The sequence below is a fragment of the Mustela putorius genome, unplaced genomic scaffold, assembly GCF_011764305.1.
Source record: "Mustela putorius furo isolate JIRA1106 unplaced genomic scaffold, ASM1176430v1.1 tig00001584_pilon_pilon_pilon, whole genome shotgun sequence".
NCBI classification, from domain to species: domain Eukaryota; kingdom Metazoa; phylum Chordata; class Mammalia; order Carnivora; family Mustelidae; genus Mustela; species Mustela putorius.
Window position 1 is genome coordinate 509,614 of NW_025421806.1, and position 18,857 is coordinate 528,470.

The following is an 18,857-nucleotide window of genomic DNA, read 5'->3' on the forward strand; positions in this document are numbered from 1 at the left end:
GAGTCAGATGCTCCACCAACTGAGCACCCAGGCACCTCCTGAGAAATTTTTTAAATACAAGCAGTAAGAGTAGTTGCCAACACGTTAAATCTTACCTTGAGCAACATCATCATATGTGTTCTGGTTGACCATCCGCTCCACAATTTTAGCAGCCTGAGTCACTTTGGTGATGTCATCACTCTGTGGAGATACAAAGGCCACAGGTCTTCACAGCTAGCTCCTGCAGAGCTTATGCCTCAAGCCACAGCCCAGAGGTGCAATTGTCTCTTTGACACCACCTACCCAAGATAGCTTTGTAAAAAAATCTCTTAATGCCTCAAGGAGCAGCTCATGTCACCACCCCCTTTTGGGAATGCCTAGCTCATATGTGGCATAAGGAGTCTGCACTGCCATACTTGGCTCCTGGGCACAGCCTGACTCATGATCTTTCATTCTGAACTTGTTCTGGTGAAGGTATATCTTGGTGTACAACATGGGACTTTGGAGAGAGCCCAGGAAGGGTATTGCAGGGAAGAACAGAAAAGAGAAGGTAAGAGTCTTCTTTAGTGGAGACAGAAAAGTTTCATCATCTCAGACAATGAAAAGACTCTTATTAAAGGCCTCAGAGAGCGTCTGATCCAACTTATTTAGTCAAGAGTTGAGGAAGAGATAGAGACCCAGAGAGGGGACAGAGATATGCTTGTACATAGGGAGTACAAGGCAGAAGCAACTCCTAACCCAAGGCTTTGTCCAGGTGCAGACCTCAAGGTGCTCAAGAAGGCCAGGCCCATGGCTCTTGAAAATGAGATTTCCTAGGAGTGTTGGCATCAGGAAGAGGATGGCTTCTGGAGATACACAGAGCTGCATTCCCTTCCCATTCTGTGGATTAGGAGCCAAGTGGCAACTTCAGTTAAATTACCTAACTTCTACTATACTAGCAACAGTACATGATCTTGGGTTCTCACAACAATCTTGCAAAGTAAGTATCATTAGGATGTCTTTACCAATGAGGAAACAGGTCAGAAGAACCCAGCTAATAAGTAGCAAAGACAGGATCTAAACTCAACTCTGTGGACTCCAGGTCTCATGCCCGCAGCCCCATGGAGAAAGCCAGTCCTTCACTAGCCTGACCGCCTTTGCCTGGTCCTGGCAGACTCAAGGTTTTAGATGTGCTCCGAGGACAGTGTGTGGTGGACTCATGTCTCCCTCATTCTGGATACTATGTTACTTGAGCAGACATAGTTCTTCATTATTTCTGACTAAACTTGTGGCTTCTGAGTCCTTTCTCCCCTTCCTGTCCTAATCTTTCAGACCAGATAAGCTTACATTCATTTCTATACATTCATCCAAATCATTAATGAGACAGAAACCTGAAATCTATCATTGCAGATCTTCCTACAGGGTATCAATGAGTTGTTCTGCTTTCTCCCCTCCCGTGCACTTGAGTTTTATATCAACCTCATCAGATGCAAGTCCCTGAAAAAAGGTGTCACTCTGTTCATACGCTGGGCCTGAGCAAAGGGCCACTCAATTCTACAGACAGCCAGGCTCAGTACTTGGGATTCCCAATTAAAACTCAGTTCCCTTGTGAGAGGTTGCACACTAAGGTGTTCACTGGTATTGGGGATATCTTACACCCCACAATGTCCTGCCACCACGTAGCTTCTTGGTACAGAGGACTGGAATCTACCTGCATCACAGCCTTCAATGTCAACCAAGCTGGAGGAATCCAGCGTAGTCCCCCTTCCCTAGGCACATTAGTCTAATAGACATGTTAGGCACCAAGGGCTTAGACCAAAGGACAGTTTTCAGTCTCAGCCATGGGGACATTTCTTCTGTTCTCTGGGTCCTGGCAGTTGCAGTTAAGGTTTCTATAATAATAGTCCTAACACACAGCCTACAGCTAAATCCTTAAAGGATCTTCAAGTGAAACTTGACCCAAGCCAACAGCTCCTACAAAGCCACTAACCTCTAGGCAACAGTACAGGGGAAATCAAAGGTCTGGACAGAGCAAGCCATGGGGCAAGGACTTCATCTTTCACTTCTGGGTTCCAGTACCCAGCATGATCATGATCACAAGTTTTGGTCTGTAGTTGAATGAAACTGAATTAGAGAAGTTCATATTAAGCCGAAGCAGGGAAGTCTCAAACCTCTCATAAAATGTGACTTTTATTGGGGACATGAAATTGAATGGAAGTGGGCATACCTAAGACAAAGCAAAATTTCCTTTAACTGATCTGTTTTCTGTAGCAGAACCACTTCCCAGAGAGCTGCTTGGGCGCTCTCCACGGTGCTGAACCTAGACTTCGGCTTCCTGTGGCCCTCACTTTCCCACTCCATTGCCAGTCAAACTCATCCTGATACCCATACTGTGACTCTGGCTCCCGACCCAGCTTTCTCTCTGTTGAAGGGACAAAAGTGGCCTTTCAGCATCTCCCTGTGGTGATCTTCCCTGTGGTGACCTATCATCATAATTTCCATGATGATCCCCAACCTATACTGGCTATACCTACAACGAGCCCCCCAACCATGACCTCTATAATGACTCCTATATGGTTCTTCAGAGTAAACATCCAGCCCGGAATGATCACACCCATTGGCCTGGACATGCTGGTGACTGTGATCAGCTCTGACTTGCCTTCTGGCCCGTAAGACTCACCTAAAAAATTGAACAAATAAAGCCCAAAGACTGAAGGTCAAGAGCAAATCACTCTCCCAAACCTTAGGAGCCCTTGCTCAGGGAGATGGTGCTCTATTCTCATATCCCACCTCATCCTGAGAAGACTCCTGAGCTCTTTCAAGGTATACATTGAACTTTCAATAACATTCATGTCTTCTGTTGCCCCCTAGCCCAACAATCCTGAATGGGGAGAAGTATGGAATGCCAGAGGTAGCTCTAGCTCTTCTCACATCTTCCCAAAAGAAAAGAACTATTCATACTTCAGCATTATCACATACACACACACACCCCTTAAAGTCTGTGAAGTCCTTCCTGATGACCAGGTTCCTCACTACCCAGAGACCAAGATCCCACTCAGTCATTCTCTGTGACACAGCCATGAAACCTCCATCAAACCTGGGACTCCATAGATGTCATCTTCCTCATGGTCATCTTCCCCATTTTTTTAGCCACTGGTGTCTTTGCCTTCTCTTTTTCTTTGGTCTTTTCCTGTTTCTTAAGCTCCTCTACATAGGCATCGTAGATCTCCCACTAGGCAAGGGCAAGATGAGAAGGATCATCATAGGGCAAAATCTTCATCCAGGCAGCTCCTATTTAGCTTTTAGGGTTTGAGGAATAGACTATGTCAACCCCTGTCACATGCCTCTATAGCACCCTCTACTTGGTCCAGGGTAATTATGTATTCGATGTCTGTCTTCTCTGCTGTCAGCTCTAGGACAAGAATGAAGCTCTCAGGGCACCTCTGGGATGAACTTTCTACTCTGCAGCTTAGAGGCTCAATTGTCACCTAAAGATCAGTATTGTTGCAACCTACAGACCCTGCTAGGCAAAACAAATGGGCAAATATAGAATAGCTCACATTTTTCTTGGTGATTTATAAGACACTGAACTAGGACATTTTAAAAATGTTTCCCCATATAGAGATGTGATAAACTTCACTAGTTCATGTCGGCTATCTAGAGCACTGACCACAACTTCTGAGCATAAAAAGATAAACAAACATAAGGGATGGGCACCTGGGTGGCTCAGTCAGTTAAGTGTTTGACTCTTGGTTCAGGTCATGATCTCAGGGTTGTAGGATTGAGCACCATGTTGGGCTCCACACTCATTGCCAAGTCTGCTTGAGATTTTCCCTGCCCTCTCACCCTCTGTTCCTCCCCCTGCTCATGCCCTTTGTGTGTGTGTGTGTGTGTCTCTCTCTCTCTCAAATAAATAAATAAATAAGATCTTAAAAAAAAAGTAAGGAAACTCCTGCTAACTGGATCTGACAGCAAGAGAAGCCCAAGGATAGTAACAAAGGAACCAGCAAGGATCTGGGACTGAAAAACCCCAGATCACAGTCTGTGCTCTCCAGAGTTGGGCAGTCACTGCCACCTGGAGGCCAGATAGACACACCTTACAGTAATGATTCACCCACGGGCCAATATTCCATGCTACAATACAATTCAATGTTTGTTATCTCATTCAGAGCCTTCCGACAACTCTGTGAGGCTGCTTGTTGTCCTCATTTGACAGAGAAACAGTAACTGATGAATTAAGAGTGACATGGTTTGCCCAGGATCTTATAGTATGAGCAGCAAGTTGGCGCCTGAGCTCAGGTCTCCTGGCACCAAATCCTGCCCAAATCAGCATGGCTACCAGTAGGATTTGAGGGGGAAAGAGGGTCTTCAGGAAGAATGAAGGCTTCTGGAAGAGCAGGTTAAAATGCTAACACTTCAGAGTCAGCCTTGGGGTGCCATGGGTTACAGAGAGTTAGAAACCATGCTTATTTCCCTCTTTGACAGCCTTGCCCTGGGGTGGGGGGCATGTAGCTGATCCAGAGCTCACAGGGTGTGGTCCCACTGTCTCATATCCCTAGTGTTCAGAGCCTAGACAAGGAACAGGGAGATAGATGGATGCAGAAGATTCTTTGACAAGGATGCATGGGGTGGGTGGCTGGGGTGTGGTGATGAGTTTTAGACTGATCCAGGGTCTCACCTGATTGGCTGTGGCTGAAAAGTTTGTCCTGGGAGGAGGCTCCATCTGGCATTCTCGGTCCTAGAGAACAATGACAGCAGGAAACCCACAGAAAGCCTTCAAATCCTTCTCACTTAACCCGGCAGTATATCCTTGGGTGAAACATTTCAGTTGGAGCAGAGGGAGGGATGGAACACAGAACTGGGGAAGTAAAGAGGGCCTGAACAAAGGACCAAATGATGGAGTGAGAGCCTCCATTTTCCTTCTAAGCTTCTTTAGAAAAAGCCTAAGATAGAACTCAGGGGCAAAGGAGAAAAACTCCAAGTGGGGGATGGACAGGTCTCTGGCCAGCCTCCTGATGCAAGACACAGAGATCAGCCCCTGATAAGCTACTGGGCTAACATCCCTTATCCTGAGAAGGCTTCTCCCTAATACTGGGATCTCTGCTCCAACAGAGGAATGCATTCCCTCTTCATTATGTACCACCCAGATTACTGAATAGGGAGCACACAGCATGATTAGGAGCTTCCAGAAACCCATCCTGTAGACCTCTGTCCTCCATTCATAGGTTGATTTCTGTAAAACACTGTCTACATACATGAGTTTCTCCCCTGAAATCCTGAGAGGTTCCTTCAACCTGGTATTCAGGGTCCTCCATACTAGTGAGCCAGGAAACTTTTCTAGCCTTTTCCAGCTAGTCTATCACAGAGAGCATCAACTGCAGTCAAACTGGCTTAGTCCTGCCTCCCTGGCACATTCTGGCCTCCCCTCTCTCCCCCAGATCTTGACCTCTTCTCCAAGGCCCATACAAGTTTCAATCTCAGTGAAGGGCTCCAGACTCCTTGTTACCCACTCTGAACTCCTTACAAGGAGTTCTGAACTCTGAACAGCTTACAAGACCCCCAACACATGTTCCCAGCTCTCCTTGGAGAGATGAACTGTGCTGTGCCTGTCATCCTTCCAGGCTAAGGGCTGCTGGGGCAGGAGTCAAGCCTGTTCCTTCCCTGCCATGCAATAGTGCAGAACCAGGAGGTCAAGGGGCTGTGGTGGGGGTTGCTCTACCCGGAGAGGATTGTTTAAGGTCTGTGAGGCCCTCTCACTGAAGTTGAACTGGTTGGTGAGCTTTCGCTCCTTGGGCTGCTTAGGAGTCATCAATTCTTCTTCAGTTGCTTTTACAGCTGCCTAGAAAAAAAGACCCACAGGACCAGGGCTCAGCTGTGAGAAGAAGGTGGTGGGGAATCGGGGATGGGGAGAAGTCATGCCCTAGGAGAGGCTGGAGTAGGACAGGGTGATGATGCCAGAGACTTGCTACCTACAGCCTCTTAACTTCTCACCTACAGCCCCACCCTCCAACCAGTTAGCCCCAAAGCTTCCATCCGCAGCTGGAGCTGGAAGGGGAGGAATGGGAGAGGTTCCATACTGTACCTCAGCGGCAGGCACATCTGTTTGACTCCCAAGTTCAGTTTCGGCTTCTGTTTCCTTAGGCTCTTCTTCTTCTTCAAGGATTTCGGTTTCTGAAATCACCACCTTGGCAGACTCCTGAGAACCTTGATAAGATACTTCAGATGAATCCAAAGGCCAAGCCTGCTCCCTCGTCCCCTGGCAGGGCAAGGCTCTCTTGGTTTCTGCCTTTGAGGCCTCAGCTACCCCAGGGTCCTCACAGCTTAACTCCCAGACCGCAGCAGGGCCGCCAGCTGTGGGGCTTCATGTAAGCAGAAGCTCTGCGAAGTTATGGCTTAGTATCTGCTCCCTAGGATGACCACAGAAAGGAACCTGGGCTCTGGGCCTCCACTTCCTGCCGGCCCCGAGGCCTACCTGCTGCTAACTCATCGCGGTAGTGCTGCCGCCGTCCTTCATCCGAGTCTTTGGGGATCAGATTCCCGACCTGGCTGAAGTGAACTGCCAGTTGGTTCACCACGCCAATAAGCTTATATGTGCCTTCCTAAGAGGAGAGGGGGCTGAGTCAGACCAGGGGTCCCAAAAGCGCCGGAGTGAGAATGCTGTCTGCCTTCATTCTTTAAGGACTAACATGGTCCATCTGTTAACGAGATATATATAGATAGATATCCCCAAATGTTCAGTTAACCTGAAGTTTTCATTACATTCCAGCTTAAGAAGAGAAGACAATGGGGCACCTGGGTGGCTCAGCGGGTTAAAGCCTCTGTCTTCAGCTCAGGTCATGATCTCAGGGTCCTGAGATCGAGCCCTTGCTTCGGGCTCTCTGCTGAGCAGGGAGCCTGCTTCCCTTCCTCTCTCCCTGCCTGCCTCTCTGCCTACTTGGGATCTCTGTCAAATGAATAAATAAAATCTTAAAAAAAAAAAAGAGGAGGCAAATGAAAGAAGTTTTTTCTTTTACGTTCTCATCAAAGACATATTTTTAAACTGTCTTTTCTTTTCAACTTTGAATAGTTCTGGACTTGCCTATCACTGTCTCTCACATCCATGCTGAGGGATCCTGGTGTACCTGTCTCACCACAGAGCTGAGACAGGTCACACATAGTCATCAGACACACCTGGCCTGACCTTCTCCACACTGTTATAAGTGGATGTGAGGACTGGATAGATTCTCAGAGACACCCCCAATCCCCAATCTTTCTGTGCCATACAAGGGGCCACAGACATCTAGAAAAGGTTTTTGAGTTTGGCCCTTATCCAGTTCATACAGCAAATGAGAAGCAGGGCTCAGCTTAAAATCCAGGCAACCTTGTTCATTCCTTCTTCAACAAATAATTTTTTTTTAAGATTATTTATTTATTTGACAGAGAGAGAGAAAGAGAGGTCACAAGCAGACAGAGAGGCAGGCAGAGAGAGGGGGAAGCAGGCTCCCCACCGAGCAGAGAGCCCGATGTGGGCCTCGATCCCAGGACCCTGAGACCACGACCAGAGCTGAAGGCAGAGGCTTAAACCACTGAGCCACCCAGGTGCCCCTTCAACAAATAATTTTTAAGCAGACACTGTACAACATGCCAAGTATTTTCTAGGTTCCAGGGATATAAAGCTTAGCAAACGCAGATGTGATCCCTGTTTCTGTACAGTCTATTAGTCTGGGTCCCCTACCTAGCTTCCTTATTGAAAATCATCCTAGTTGTACCATTGACTTTGACACCAGGTTTCCTTCCTTCCTTCCTTCTTTCTTTCTTTCTTTCTTTCTTTCTTTCTTTTTAAAAAGATTTTTATTTATTTGTTTGACAGAGAGAGCAATCACAAGAAGGCAGAGAGAGAGGGGAAAGCAGGCTCCCTGCCCAACAGAGAGCCCGAGGTGGGCCTCGATCCCAGGATCCTGAGATTATGACCTGAGCAGAAGGCAGAGGCTTAACCCACTGAGCCACCCAGGCACCCCTCCTTCCTTCTTTCAAAACATTTCTTCTCAATCCTTTTCAAGTCACATAGAAAATTTTTACATTTGTATGACATATAGGGGTAAGTTCTAAAGAGAAGCTCTAGAGAGGAACCCAGCCCATGTGCTCTGACTGAACCAAACCCACCTACCCCTGGAGGGCTGAAAGAATTACTATTTCCGCACATAGGTTGGGATGCTCTGCCTTACATAGTCACCACAAAGCCCTTGTCTCAGGAACTCAGATGGTTGGGAGGATAAAACAGTGTGGCAGCTAAGAACAGGGTTTGTGGTTGCAGGCAGAATGGATTCAAATCCTGATTCTGTCCCCTATTTTCTGCATGACCTTGGGCTTAACCACTCTACGCCTTGATTTTTTTTTTTTTTTTCATCTGTAAAATGAGGATAATACTATCTAATTTTCAGGATAGTTGTAAGTTTTAAACATAACTAAAATAATTTATTAACACAGTGTCTGACATGTAATAAATACTCATTAAGACTGTAAGGGAGATTAGTAAAGAAATTTTTGAAATCTCTGGAAGAGTTCATGTAAAATTTCAAGGTTCCAGCCAAAGAACAAAGTTTAAAGATGGTCTCTAATAGCAGAGAGGTTTTTGCAGAATAGCAAGTCCCTGCCAAGCCAAGGGGTACTCAGAGGCCCCCACCCCGGGTGGGGGGACTTACTTTGAAGCTGTACCTGACGATGTTCTGGGGGGCGTGTGGGTTGTTGGCAGTCAGAATGCGGGTGAACTCTTCCTTTAGCTCCTGAGGGAGAGAAATACCCAGAGGGTCCTACATGGAGGGCTCCCCATCTCTTCTGGTACTTGGGGTACCAGCAGACATCTCACACCCAGGCTCTGTACAGGCGGCTAATCATTACCGTGCAAGAGCACATCTCTGAGACTGGAGAAGGTGGAAGGGGCAAGGGCGGGAGGTGCCTGACTCACCGCATCGGTCAGCTCCAGCTGGTCAGGGGGTCTGACTGTGGCTTTGGACTGGGCCCATTCATCTGCTCCTTCCCCCACATCGGTTCCTGAATCTTCATCCTGGTCAAAAACCCCATGTAAGGGTCAGCAAGTAGAGCAGCCAGAAGTGGCTTCATTCACAGATCCTCCCAGAGGCCAAGCCCTGCCCCCCCATGGAGACTACAGAATACACAATAGACCACTCATGAAAGAGTCCGAAGGAGTTGCTCGGGCTGGAGTTCTCACTGCCTGGAGGATGTTGGCTACCTCGGCCCTTGGGTCAGGGGTTAGCTGGAACATTGTGGTGAGCCTTCAGAGAGACCGTCAGATTGCTGCCAAAAAAACAAGGACTAGAACTTTCTCCTTTCCCTAATAGATAGCTAAACACTTTGCCAAAGTGGCCTATGACATACTAAAAAAAAAAAAAAAAATCACCCTTATAATAGCAAAAATATGCAGAAAAAAACCCCCAAAGAATCCAATTTTTCACTTAAAACTCCTGAAAACAATGGGGCCCCTGGGTGGCTCAGTTGGTTGAGCAACCGAGTCTTGGTTTCAGCTCAGGTCATGACCTCAGGGTTGTGAGATGCAGCCCCACATCAGGCTCTGCGCAGTGGGGAGTCTGCTTGGGATTTCCCTTCCCTCTGTCCCGGCTTGTGCTCACTCTCTCACTTTCTCACAAACAAAGAAATAAAATCTTAAAAAAAAAAAAAACTATTGAAAACTTACACAACAAAAACCCAAAATAAAGAGACCCCTCAACCAAATGAAATTAATATTATGTTGATGAGGTTATGGGAAAATTGATAACCATAAATTAGCACAATCTTTCTTTTTCCTTTTTCCTTTTTTTTTCTCTCTCTCTTTCTTTTCTTTTCTTTCCTTTTCTTTTTTTCTTCTTTCTTTCGCCCTTCCTTCCTCCCTTTCTTCCTCTCTCTCTTTCTTTCTTTCTTTTTCTTTTCCTATTTCCATAAATAGTTTTATTGGGACCCAATCACTCTCATTCATCTATATATTATCTTTTGCTGCTTTTGCCCTACAAGCAGAGTTGAGTAGTTATACGTGAGACCATACGGCATACACAACCTAAGATATTTGCTATCTGGCACTTTACAGATAAAATGTGCCCACCCTCGAGGTACATGACTAAACAGTCGAGCTGCTGGTGTTCTGTAGAATTAGATCAGTTTTCTTATCTTTCTGTTAATAGCTTTTCTATTGTGGCAGACTACAGTTTCTGTATTTTGTATTTTGGAACAGAATTTTAGAGTTAACCTTTCTTTTTCTACTGTGAAAGATAGAAGATATTTATTTATTCCTCAAAAACATGACTTTGGTGCCCTGTTGATGAGCAGGTCGGTCTAACAATTTTGGTGATTTTTCTAATTTCAAGTTCTTATTTAGATTCTAGTTAGTTAACATACATGGCAATATTGGTTTCAGGTGGAGAATTCAGTGATTCATCACTTACGTAACACCCAATGCTCATCACAAATGCCTTCCTTAATACCCATCACCCATTTAGCCCATTCCCGGCCCACCTCCTTCCAGCAACCCTCAGTTTGTTCTCCATTGTTAAGATTCTTTTATGGTTTGCTTTCCTCTCACTCTCTTTTCCCCCCTTTCCCTATATTCATCTGTTTTGTTTCTTAAATTCCACATATGAGTGAAATAATATGGTATTTGTCTTTCTCTGACTGACTTATTTCACTCAGCATAATACCCTCTAGTTCTATCTACATTGTTGCAAATGGCAAGATTTCATTATTTTCAGAGGCTGAGTAATATTCCATTTTATATATACACTCCACATCTTCTTTATCCATTCATCAGTTGCTAGAAATTTGGGCTCTTTCTATAATTTGGCTGTTGTGGACATTGCTGCTATAAACATCGGGGTGCATGTGCCCCTTCAAATCAAGGACAGCCTTTCTAAAGAGCAGTTTGGAAATAGTTCTCAAAAACCTAAAAAATATTTATACTCTTTGACTAAAGTTTTTATGTGTAGGCCTTTATATTAAAGAAATAACCACAACCATAGACATGCCAGAGATTTAAATGCATGAGTGTTTATGGGAGAACTGATCATAATAGTGAAAAAGAAGAAACAGTTAAATGTCCAATAATGGGGCATGGTTGAACAAATTATGGTATGGCCTTAAGAAACATATGGTGAAATGTTTTACAGTAATTTTAAACGATGCTATAAAAGTATCTTTATTGGCAATGGAAAGTACTCAAATATATTATGTAAAAAGCAGATTATAAAATAACATGCAGTTTGATTCCATTTAAATATAAATACATATAATTTTTATATATGCACAGAAATATCTGAGAGGATATAACATCATGTATTAAGTAAGAGGTTTCCTGCAATGGTGGATTTAAGTGTGATTTTAACCTTCTTTTTGCTCATTTGAATTTTCTAAAAAACATACAGCTAATATTTTCAATGGAAAACAATGCTATTAGCTTCTTGCTGAGAGCCTGCAGTGGGCTTAGCACTTACTCTCTTCCTGGCTCCTCTGCCCACACTGATGCTCTGAAAAAAAGAACAGAAACAAGAGGTAATTCATAGGCAAATTTCTGCGGGATCATCAGAAATAGTATTATAGACAGGGAGGCTTCTGCCCAGAGACCTCAAAGATAGTGGACATCGAGCTTTCCTAAGTCTTTTTTTTTCTTTAATAATTTAAAGATTTTATTTATTTATCTGTCAGAGGAAGAGAGGGAGAGAAAGAGAACCCAAGCAGGGGGAGTAGTAGGCAGAAGGAGAGAGAGAAGTAGGCTCACCACGGAGCAGGGAGCCCAATGTGGTGCTTGATCCTAGGACCATGGGATCATGAACTGAGCAGAAGATGGACACTTAACTGACTGAGCCACCAAGGTACCCCTCAACAAACATTAAAAAAAAGCATTTTCTAGGGGTGCCTGGGTGGCTCATTCAGTTAAGCATCTGACTTTTGGTTTTGGCTCAGGTATGATCTCAGAGTTGTGAAATCAAGCCCCACATTGGGCTCCACACTGGGCATTGAGTCTGCCTAAGATTCTTGCTGTCTCTGCCCCTCCTCACCCATCTCTCCCACTCTTTAAAAAAAAAAAAAAAAAAAAAAAGTGTATTCTAAGAGCTCAGCTTTGTACTATGCATTAAGGGGAATTTGAGGTCAGATTATACTCAAAAACACTTGTTTGGGATGAATGTGAACTCTTTCTGAGCAGGTATTTTGTTTTATACACTGCGGTCTGAGAATATAGTAAGTGTTCAAAATCCTTATTGAATAAATGAAGGAATGCCATTAGTGATCATGAGGCTGGGAAAAATGTTTTTCCTCTTTGGGCCTCGGTTTCCTTGTCAGTAAAATGCATAGGATTGGATGTGATGACCTTCTAGTCATAATATGTTAAAATCTTCTGTTCCTGAGAGCAGCATGGTCTGTTCAGCTTGATAAACACTTGCTGAATGTCTGTTTATCTGTCAGGGACACACGTCAGCAGTAGGACAAAACCGAAGAGAGATGAGGTCTCCGCTCCAGTTTGCTCAGGGTCCATGGAGGACAGAGTAGTGTAGGCAGTGCTCATCATTGCTCCCTCCCTCCCTCCCTCCCTCATTCACTCCCTCCCTCCCTCCCTCAGTATATGTTCCTTTGAAAGCCTGCTCCTCATCAGCAGCAGAGAGACGGGTGCCCAGGGCGCTGGAGGGGTGCACAGAGACACCTACCCAGCCCAAGAAAGGCTCCCAGAGGTGGCTATTTCCTAGTCAGGTAACAAAGAACAAGTATGGGTTGTCCAAGTAGAGAAAATATTTTTCCGAAGAAGAAAACAGCATGCACAAAGGCAAGAGAAGAACAGTGACAGAGCCAGTAAAATGTTCCCCAAGCAAGCAAAAGCCGTGCAGTATATATATAGAACGATAGGGGTTTCAGATGATCAAGCCAAAGGGAGATCAGGGGAGGCTGGAAACCTGAAGGAAGGGTTCTTATAAGAAACAGGTCTCAAGTACTGAAAAGGGGGCCAGAACAGCCTGCCGGCAGCACAGCCCATGGGACAGAGACCTCTGCTCCCAGTGCTCACAATCTACCTGTGTGGTCTTAGGGGAAGTCTCTGGGGCCCAAGTTTCCCAAATACAAAGTGAAAGAGTTAGACTAGATGGCCTCTTACGGCTCGTGCATGATAGTCTATGGGAGGGCTGTGATGGTGGAGGAGAGGAAAGGGATGCCAGGGAGAGGGAAAAGCATGTTTCAGCTTGGGCTGGGATTGTTGCTGGTAGGGCAGGCAGCAGGATTCAGATTTCTGCCAGGTTGCCAGGGTTTCCAGCAATGGAACCCTTCTCCGAGGCTAAAGTACACGAGCCAGAAAGCTGCCTTTTTTTTTTTTTTAAGCACCTCTGATCCCTAAGGGAAAAAGATGGAAGCGCCACATCCAACAGCTTTCTGGCCCACAACAGAGCCCTGGAGGACCAATCCCAGACCCAACTGCCAGCCTTAAATAGAAAACGAGATCCAGTTACCACTGCCCCCCGTAAATATGTCTGTAAAACATTTATCTGGCAATAAAAGAACTGACAAGGCAATTTGAGTGTAATTGTTTTTGGCAGTTGGAAATATTTCAATTAACACACTATAAAAGCCACACTATAATAAATGCAAAACAGGCCAATGAAATCAGCTGCAGCCCTGACTTCCCAACCATGGCAAAGGAGATTGAATGTCAGACTGCCACTTTGGGCCCTTGGTCTTCCAAAAGGAGAAGCCTGAGACAGACAAGGCTGAATTCTTGGAAAGCTTTTGATGGTTCCTCCCAGAAGTCATCAAACCACGGAAGAACAAAGCGCACATTCCCTCCCCTGGCCCTCAGAACCCTATCATCTGGCCCTGCATCTCCATTTCAGCCTGTTCTCCAACCCTTCATGTGCTAACACTTTGAGATGCAGCCCACCAAGTCTACTCACATTTCCTGAGCATGGCCTACGCTTTCTCACCTCTGCACCTTTTTTTTTTTTTAATTAATTATTTACTTTAAGGTAATCTCTACACCCAACATGCAGCTCAAATTGATTAGCCTGAGATCAAGAATTATATGCTTTTCCCACTGAGCCACCAAGGTGTCCCTATACCTTTGCTTTTTATAGTTCCTCCAGCCAGAAACACCATTTTCCCCTTCCCCCCTTGCTGCTCCCACTATCTCTGCCTAACAAAACATTACTCAATTAACCTCTGCTAGTCCTTTATCTACCCTGCCATATTATCACTTTTCTCCTACCTCCCTCTACTCTTTCATTCCTCACTTTGAGCAAGGCTCTGTCCCATCTTCCATCATCACCACAAGTATGGGCTGTTATGAGATGAAAAATGAAATGGAACTTCAGATAGACACTCTGTTATTTCTGGATTTTGGTCTGCAAAAGCGAATAGTATTATGAAAAGAAATATAATACTACAGTACACACTGGAGACAATTTGGAGATTCCAGCAAAGGAAGTCCACCATTCTTACACTATTCTTGTACTTATATATTCTTAAAATTATACTTGACCAAAGAAGATCCTCTACTTTTGGATAGGTCATTTTATTTGGCCAAGGGAGGATGTCTATTAGAGGAGTGATACAGGAAGAGGAATCCTGCCCCCAAGAACACCATAGCAGTCAACTTAATCCTGATGATCAATGGGATAACAGATGTCCCAGTCTGAACTATCCCATAGTAGAGCATTTTCTATTCTCATTAATATAGATTTTAGTGTGAGCATCCTGGGGGAGGGAACTGGTAAAAACTCAGCTCCCTAATGCTTACTTCTCATTTCTCTTTCAGGAGAGGGCTGGGTTCCCTTGCTCTCTCTTGAAAGTTCTCCACTTTCATTTCCATGTCACCTCTCCAGCAGTTGCTTCTCAATATCCTTGACCAGGAATATATGCTTGAACCCCTTAGTTGCCTTCTTCTTTTTTTTAAATTATTTATTTATTTTGAGAGAGAGAGAGAGAGAATGCATGAATGGAAGGGGAAGGGAGAGGGAGAGGGAGGGAGAGCATTTCAAGCAGATTCCCTGCTGAGTACAGAGCCCCATGGGGTTCCATCTCATGACCTTGAGATCATAACCTGAACTGAAAGCAAAAGTCAGACCTTCCACTCAATCTACTGAGCCACCCAGGCATGGCCCAATCCAGTCTTATTATTCTATACACTCCCTTTGGTTGTTCTTACCCCACCCATAGCTTCATCTTACACCTTATGATGGAGTTCAAGGTTATTTTTTTATTTTAGTAATCTCTATGCCCAATGTGGGGCTTGAACTCCCAACCCCCAGATCAAGAGTTGCATGCTCTACTCACTGAGCCAGCCTTGTGCCCCAAAGTTCAAATCTATTTCTGTAGCTTAAACTTCCTGGAACCATGTTCAAATTGGTAACAGAGTACTTAAATTCAATATATTAAAAACCAACCTCAATATATTCTTTTTCTACCCTAACCATTATATTCTTTTTCTACACCAAACTTCTATTTCTTCCAGTATTTCCTATTTCACTCAAGCATCCCCATCCACTCAGTCACCCAAGTTGGAAAGTGGAAATCGTCAAATATGCCTGCTTTTCCCTCCCTTCCATTAGCATCATGTTTCAAAGTCTAACAATTCTATCTCCTTAATATCTTTCATAACTATCCCCTCCATTTACACCTCCCTTAATTCGGGCCCTTACTCTCTCTTGCCTAGCTACATTTGATTTCCCTGACTCCAGTTTCTCTCCACTCTAATAATTATATTATTATCATCATTCTTATCTACTGAGCATTTACTCTGAGCTAGTCATTTACTAAGCAATACACATGCATTATCTCATTTAACCTTCAGAACTACCTTATCAGGTAATAGCTATCATTATTCTATTTTACAGAAGAGGATATTGAGGCTTAGAGTGAGCAAGCAACTGACCCAAAGGTGACCAGGGTTTGAACCCAAACTAATCACTATCAGTGATCTCCCTGAAACATAAATCTTATCATATCATTCTCCTAATTTAAAGCCTCCAAGGGTTCTTCATCGGCCCAGAGATAAATCTCAGCTCTCTGACACAGCATCCATATCATCCCCTACCCTATTCTTCCCACAGCTGTGGGACTGTGCTTTGAAAATGAAAATTCTGGTCAAGGTAACAGATGATTATTATTGCCACCTACTGGGCATTTACCTGAACTTAGATCAGTTTTGGTACATGGCCCACTGAAAAGTATAAGCAACCCCTTTGTCCCTGAGCATATTTTAGGGGTAAGGAGATAAAAACGTTCTTAAACTGTTCCCTATTATGAAGATATAATATTTATTAAACAAGTACATGATCAGATATACTCAGAGAGCCCAAATGTGGGCTCTGAAGTCAATCATAGCTTGGTTTGGGTTCCCACAACACTACCTGCTAGTTCTATGACTCTAGGCAAGTTACTTGTCTTCTCTGAACCTCAGTATCCTTATCTTTAAACTGGACATAATGACACCCTCTCAATTGTGGTGTTGTAATGAGGATTAAGTCAATGCACATAAAGTACATAATGCAGTGCTTAGTCAGAGTTTATGCTCAATTAATGATAGCTGGCAGCCTTTATTCCCAGTTATAGACGCTGCTCTGCCCTCAGCCACACAGAATCTGTGTGGCCCTTGCTTACTAGGAGGCCCCCACCTTAGGGACTAGAGTGGCTCAGGTCTCCTCCAAAGAGTTCAATGATAAAACATGTTTGTTCCTGGAAAGAGGGGCTCTTCGAAGCCCGCAAACCCACAGATGTAGCATCCTCCTTCCTGCAGCCCAGGAGACTTCCTTTACCATTTCAGTTGTCTTGGTCCTTATTTTAAAACTCACTAACAGGTTTCCATTAAGCTACATTGAAACTAAATACCTCACCAGCTTGCAGTTTCCATTTTTAAAAGGGTAAGAGCTCTTAGTCCCAAGGGAATAGTAATTCACCAACAAATCTTTCTTGGGCTACACTGACTGCATTCCAAATCTCTGAGCCTAGTGCAGTGTCTAAAGCACACAGAAGGCACTAAATAAGTGTAGTTGAAAGGAAATTTCAAAATTTTGAAACACTAGAGATGAAGGGTAGTAGACATGATCATATGCTATTGTGGGAGTGCCAACTGATGCAAACTTTTTATAGGGTTATTTGGCAATACCTCACAAAATTTAAAATGCAGATAGCCTTCAACTCCACTTTCTTGAATTTTTCCTATAGCAGTATTCATACACATGCATAAGATGTACAAAATTGCTCACTGCAGCATTATTTGTAATGTTTTTAAAAATGGAAAACGTCTAGATATTCATTGGTAGGGGCCTAGTTAAATAAATTATTGCATAGCCATTCAATAAGATACTATGCCTATTTTTAAAAGAATGAGATAAACATTTATGTACTGTTATGGAAAGCTCTCCAAGGTATGTTGTTAAATAAAAAACCAAGCTACAGGAATAGATGACCCATCTGCTTACTTTAAGACTATATATGTGTGTGTATTTGCATATACATCCAAATTTCTAGAAGAATATATAGAATCTGTTAAGAGCAGTTTGGTTTAGGGAATGTGGCTGGGAAATTTGGGGGAAGTGACCAATACTATTCATTGTATATTAAAACCATGAGAGGAGTTTTAATACTTTTTAAAAATATTTTTTTTATTTATTTGACAGACAGAGATCATAAGTAGGCAGAGAGGCAGGCAGAGAGAGGAAGGGAAGCAGGCTCCCTGCTGAGCAGAGTACCTGATTTTGGGGGTGTGTGTCCCATGACTCTGGGATCCAGGACCCGAGCTGAAGGCAAAGGCTTCAACCCACTGAGCCATCCAGGCACCCCTAAAATGCTTTTAATATTTTTAATGTGAATGTGCGTGCGTTACTTTTATAATTTAACATGCTAACTAAGAATTTTTAAAATCAAGGGCGCCTGGGTGGCTCAGTGGGTTAAGCCTTCGGCTCAGGTCATGATCTCAGGGTCCTGGGATTGAGTCCCACATAGGGCTCTCTGCTCAGCAGGGGCCTGCTTCCCTTCCTCTCTCTCTGCCTGCTTCTCTGCCTACTTGTGATCTCTCTATGTCAAATAAATAAATAAAATCCTAAAAAAAAAAAAAAAAGAATTTTTAAAATCAAAAAAGTACAACTAAAGAGGTTTTTCTTTCCTACTAATCCAGTGTCAGTTAGCACAGTGTTCTGAATACAGAAAAAAGGGATATGAGGGGCGCCTGGGTGGCTCAGTGGGTTAGAGCCTCTGCCTTCAGCTTGGGTCGTGATCTCAGGTTGTTGGGATCGAGCCCCACATTGGGCTCTCTGCTCAGTGGGAAGCCTGCTTCCCCCTCCTTCTCTGCCTGCCTCTCTGCCTACTTGTGATCTCTGTCTGTCAAATAAATAAATAAAATCTTTAAAAAAAAAAAAAAAAGAAAAGAAAGAAAGAAAAGGGGGATATGAGGCCAGGCTTGTGCCTACCTGGAAGCCCAGGAGGGCAGAAGCCAACTCTAGGGTATCCTTGCCAGATAAGGCTATAGCAGGCAAGGAGAGTAGAATTTAAAAGTGGAAACTTGGGACGCCTGGGTGGCTCAGTTGATTAAGCAGCTGCCTTCAACTCAGGTCATGATCCCAGAGTCCTGGGATGGAGTCCCGCATCGCATCGGGCTCCTTGGTCGGCGGGGAGCCTGCTTCTCCCTCTGCCTCTGCCTGCCATTCTGTCTGCCTGTGCTCCCTCTCTCTCCCTCTCTCTCTGATAAATAAATAAAATCTTAAAAAAAATAAAATAAAATAAAAAATAAAAGTGGAAACTTTAGGGTAAGCCTTGGCTGGGTTCCCAACAGGGCCATGAACTATATGTGAGATCTTGAAGAAAGTATTTAGTCTCTAATCCTCATTTGCTCATCTATAAGGTAGAGAAAAATATTAGTGCCCTCCTTAGAGTTGCTCAAAGGA

At 44.1% G+C, this 18,857-nt stretch overlaps 1 protein-coding gene across 4 annotated transcripts in view; it reads right to left on the bottom strand.

The window, feature by feature from the left end:
* Window positions 1-18,857, bottom strand: part of DNAI1 (dynein axonemal intermediate chain 1) — a 58,371-nt gene that overhangs the window by 26,343 nt on the left and 13,171 nt on the right. For 2 of the 4 annotated variants that reach the window (XM_045087889.1, XM_045087890.1), the window contains exons 2-11: window positions 11,433-11,465; window positions 8,903-9,001; window positions 8,640-8,720; window positions 6,431-6,557; window positions 6,041-6,162; window positions 5,678-5,797; window positions 4,637-4,696; window positions 3,056-3,190; window positions 718-858; window positions 96-180 (exon numbers count right to left, since the gene is read on the bottom strand). In XM_045087889.1, coding sequence (XP_044943824.1) covers window positions 96-180; window positions 718-858; window positions 3,056-3,190; window positions 4,637-4,696; window positions 5,678-5,797; window positions 6,041-6,162; window positions 6,431-6,557; window positions 8,640-8,720; window positions 8,903-9,001; window positions 11,433-11,465 — 1,003 coding nt within the window. The remainder of the gene's footprint in view (window positions 1-95; window positions 181-717; window positions 859-3,055; window positions 3,191-4,636; window positions 4,697-5,677; window positions 5,798-6,040; window positions 6,163-6,430; window positions 6,558-8,639; window positions 8,721-8,902; window positions 9,002-11,432; window positions 11,466-18,857) is intronic. The other 2 variants (XM_013053704.2, XM_004747428.3) reach the window with 2 other exon arrangements.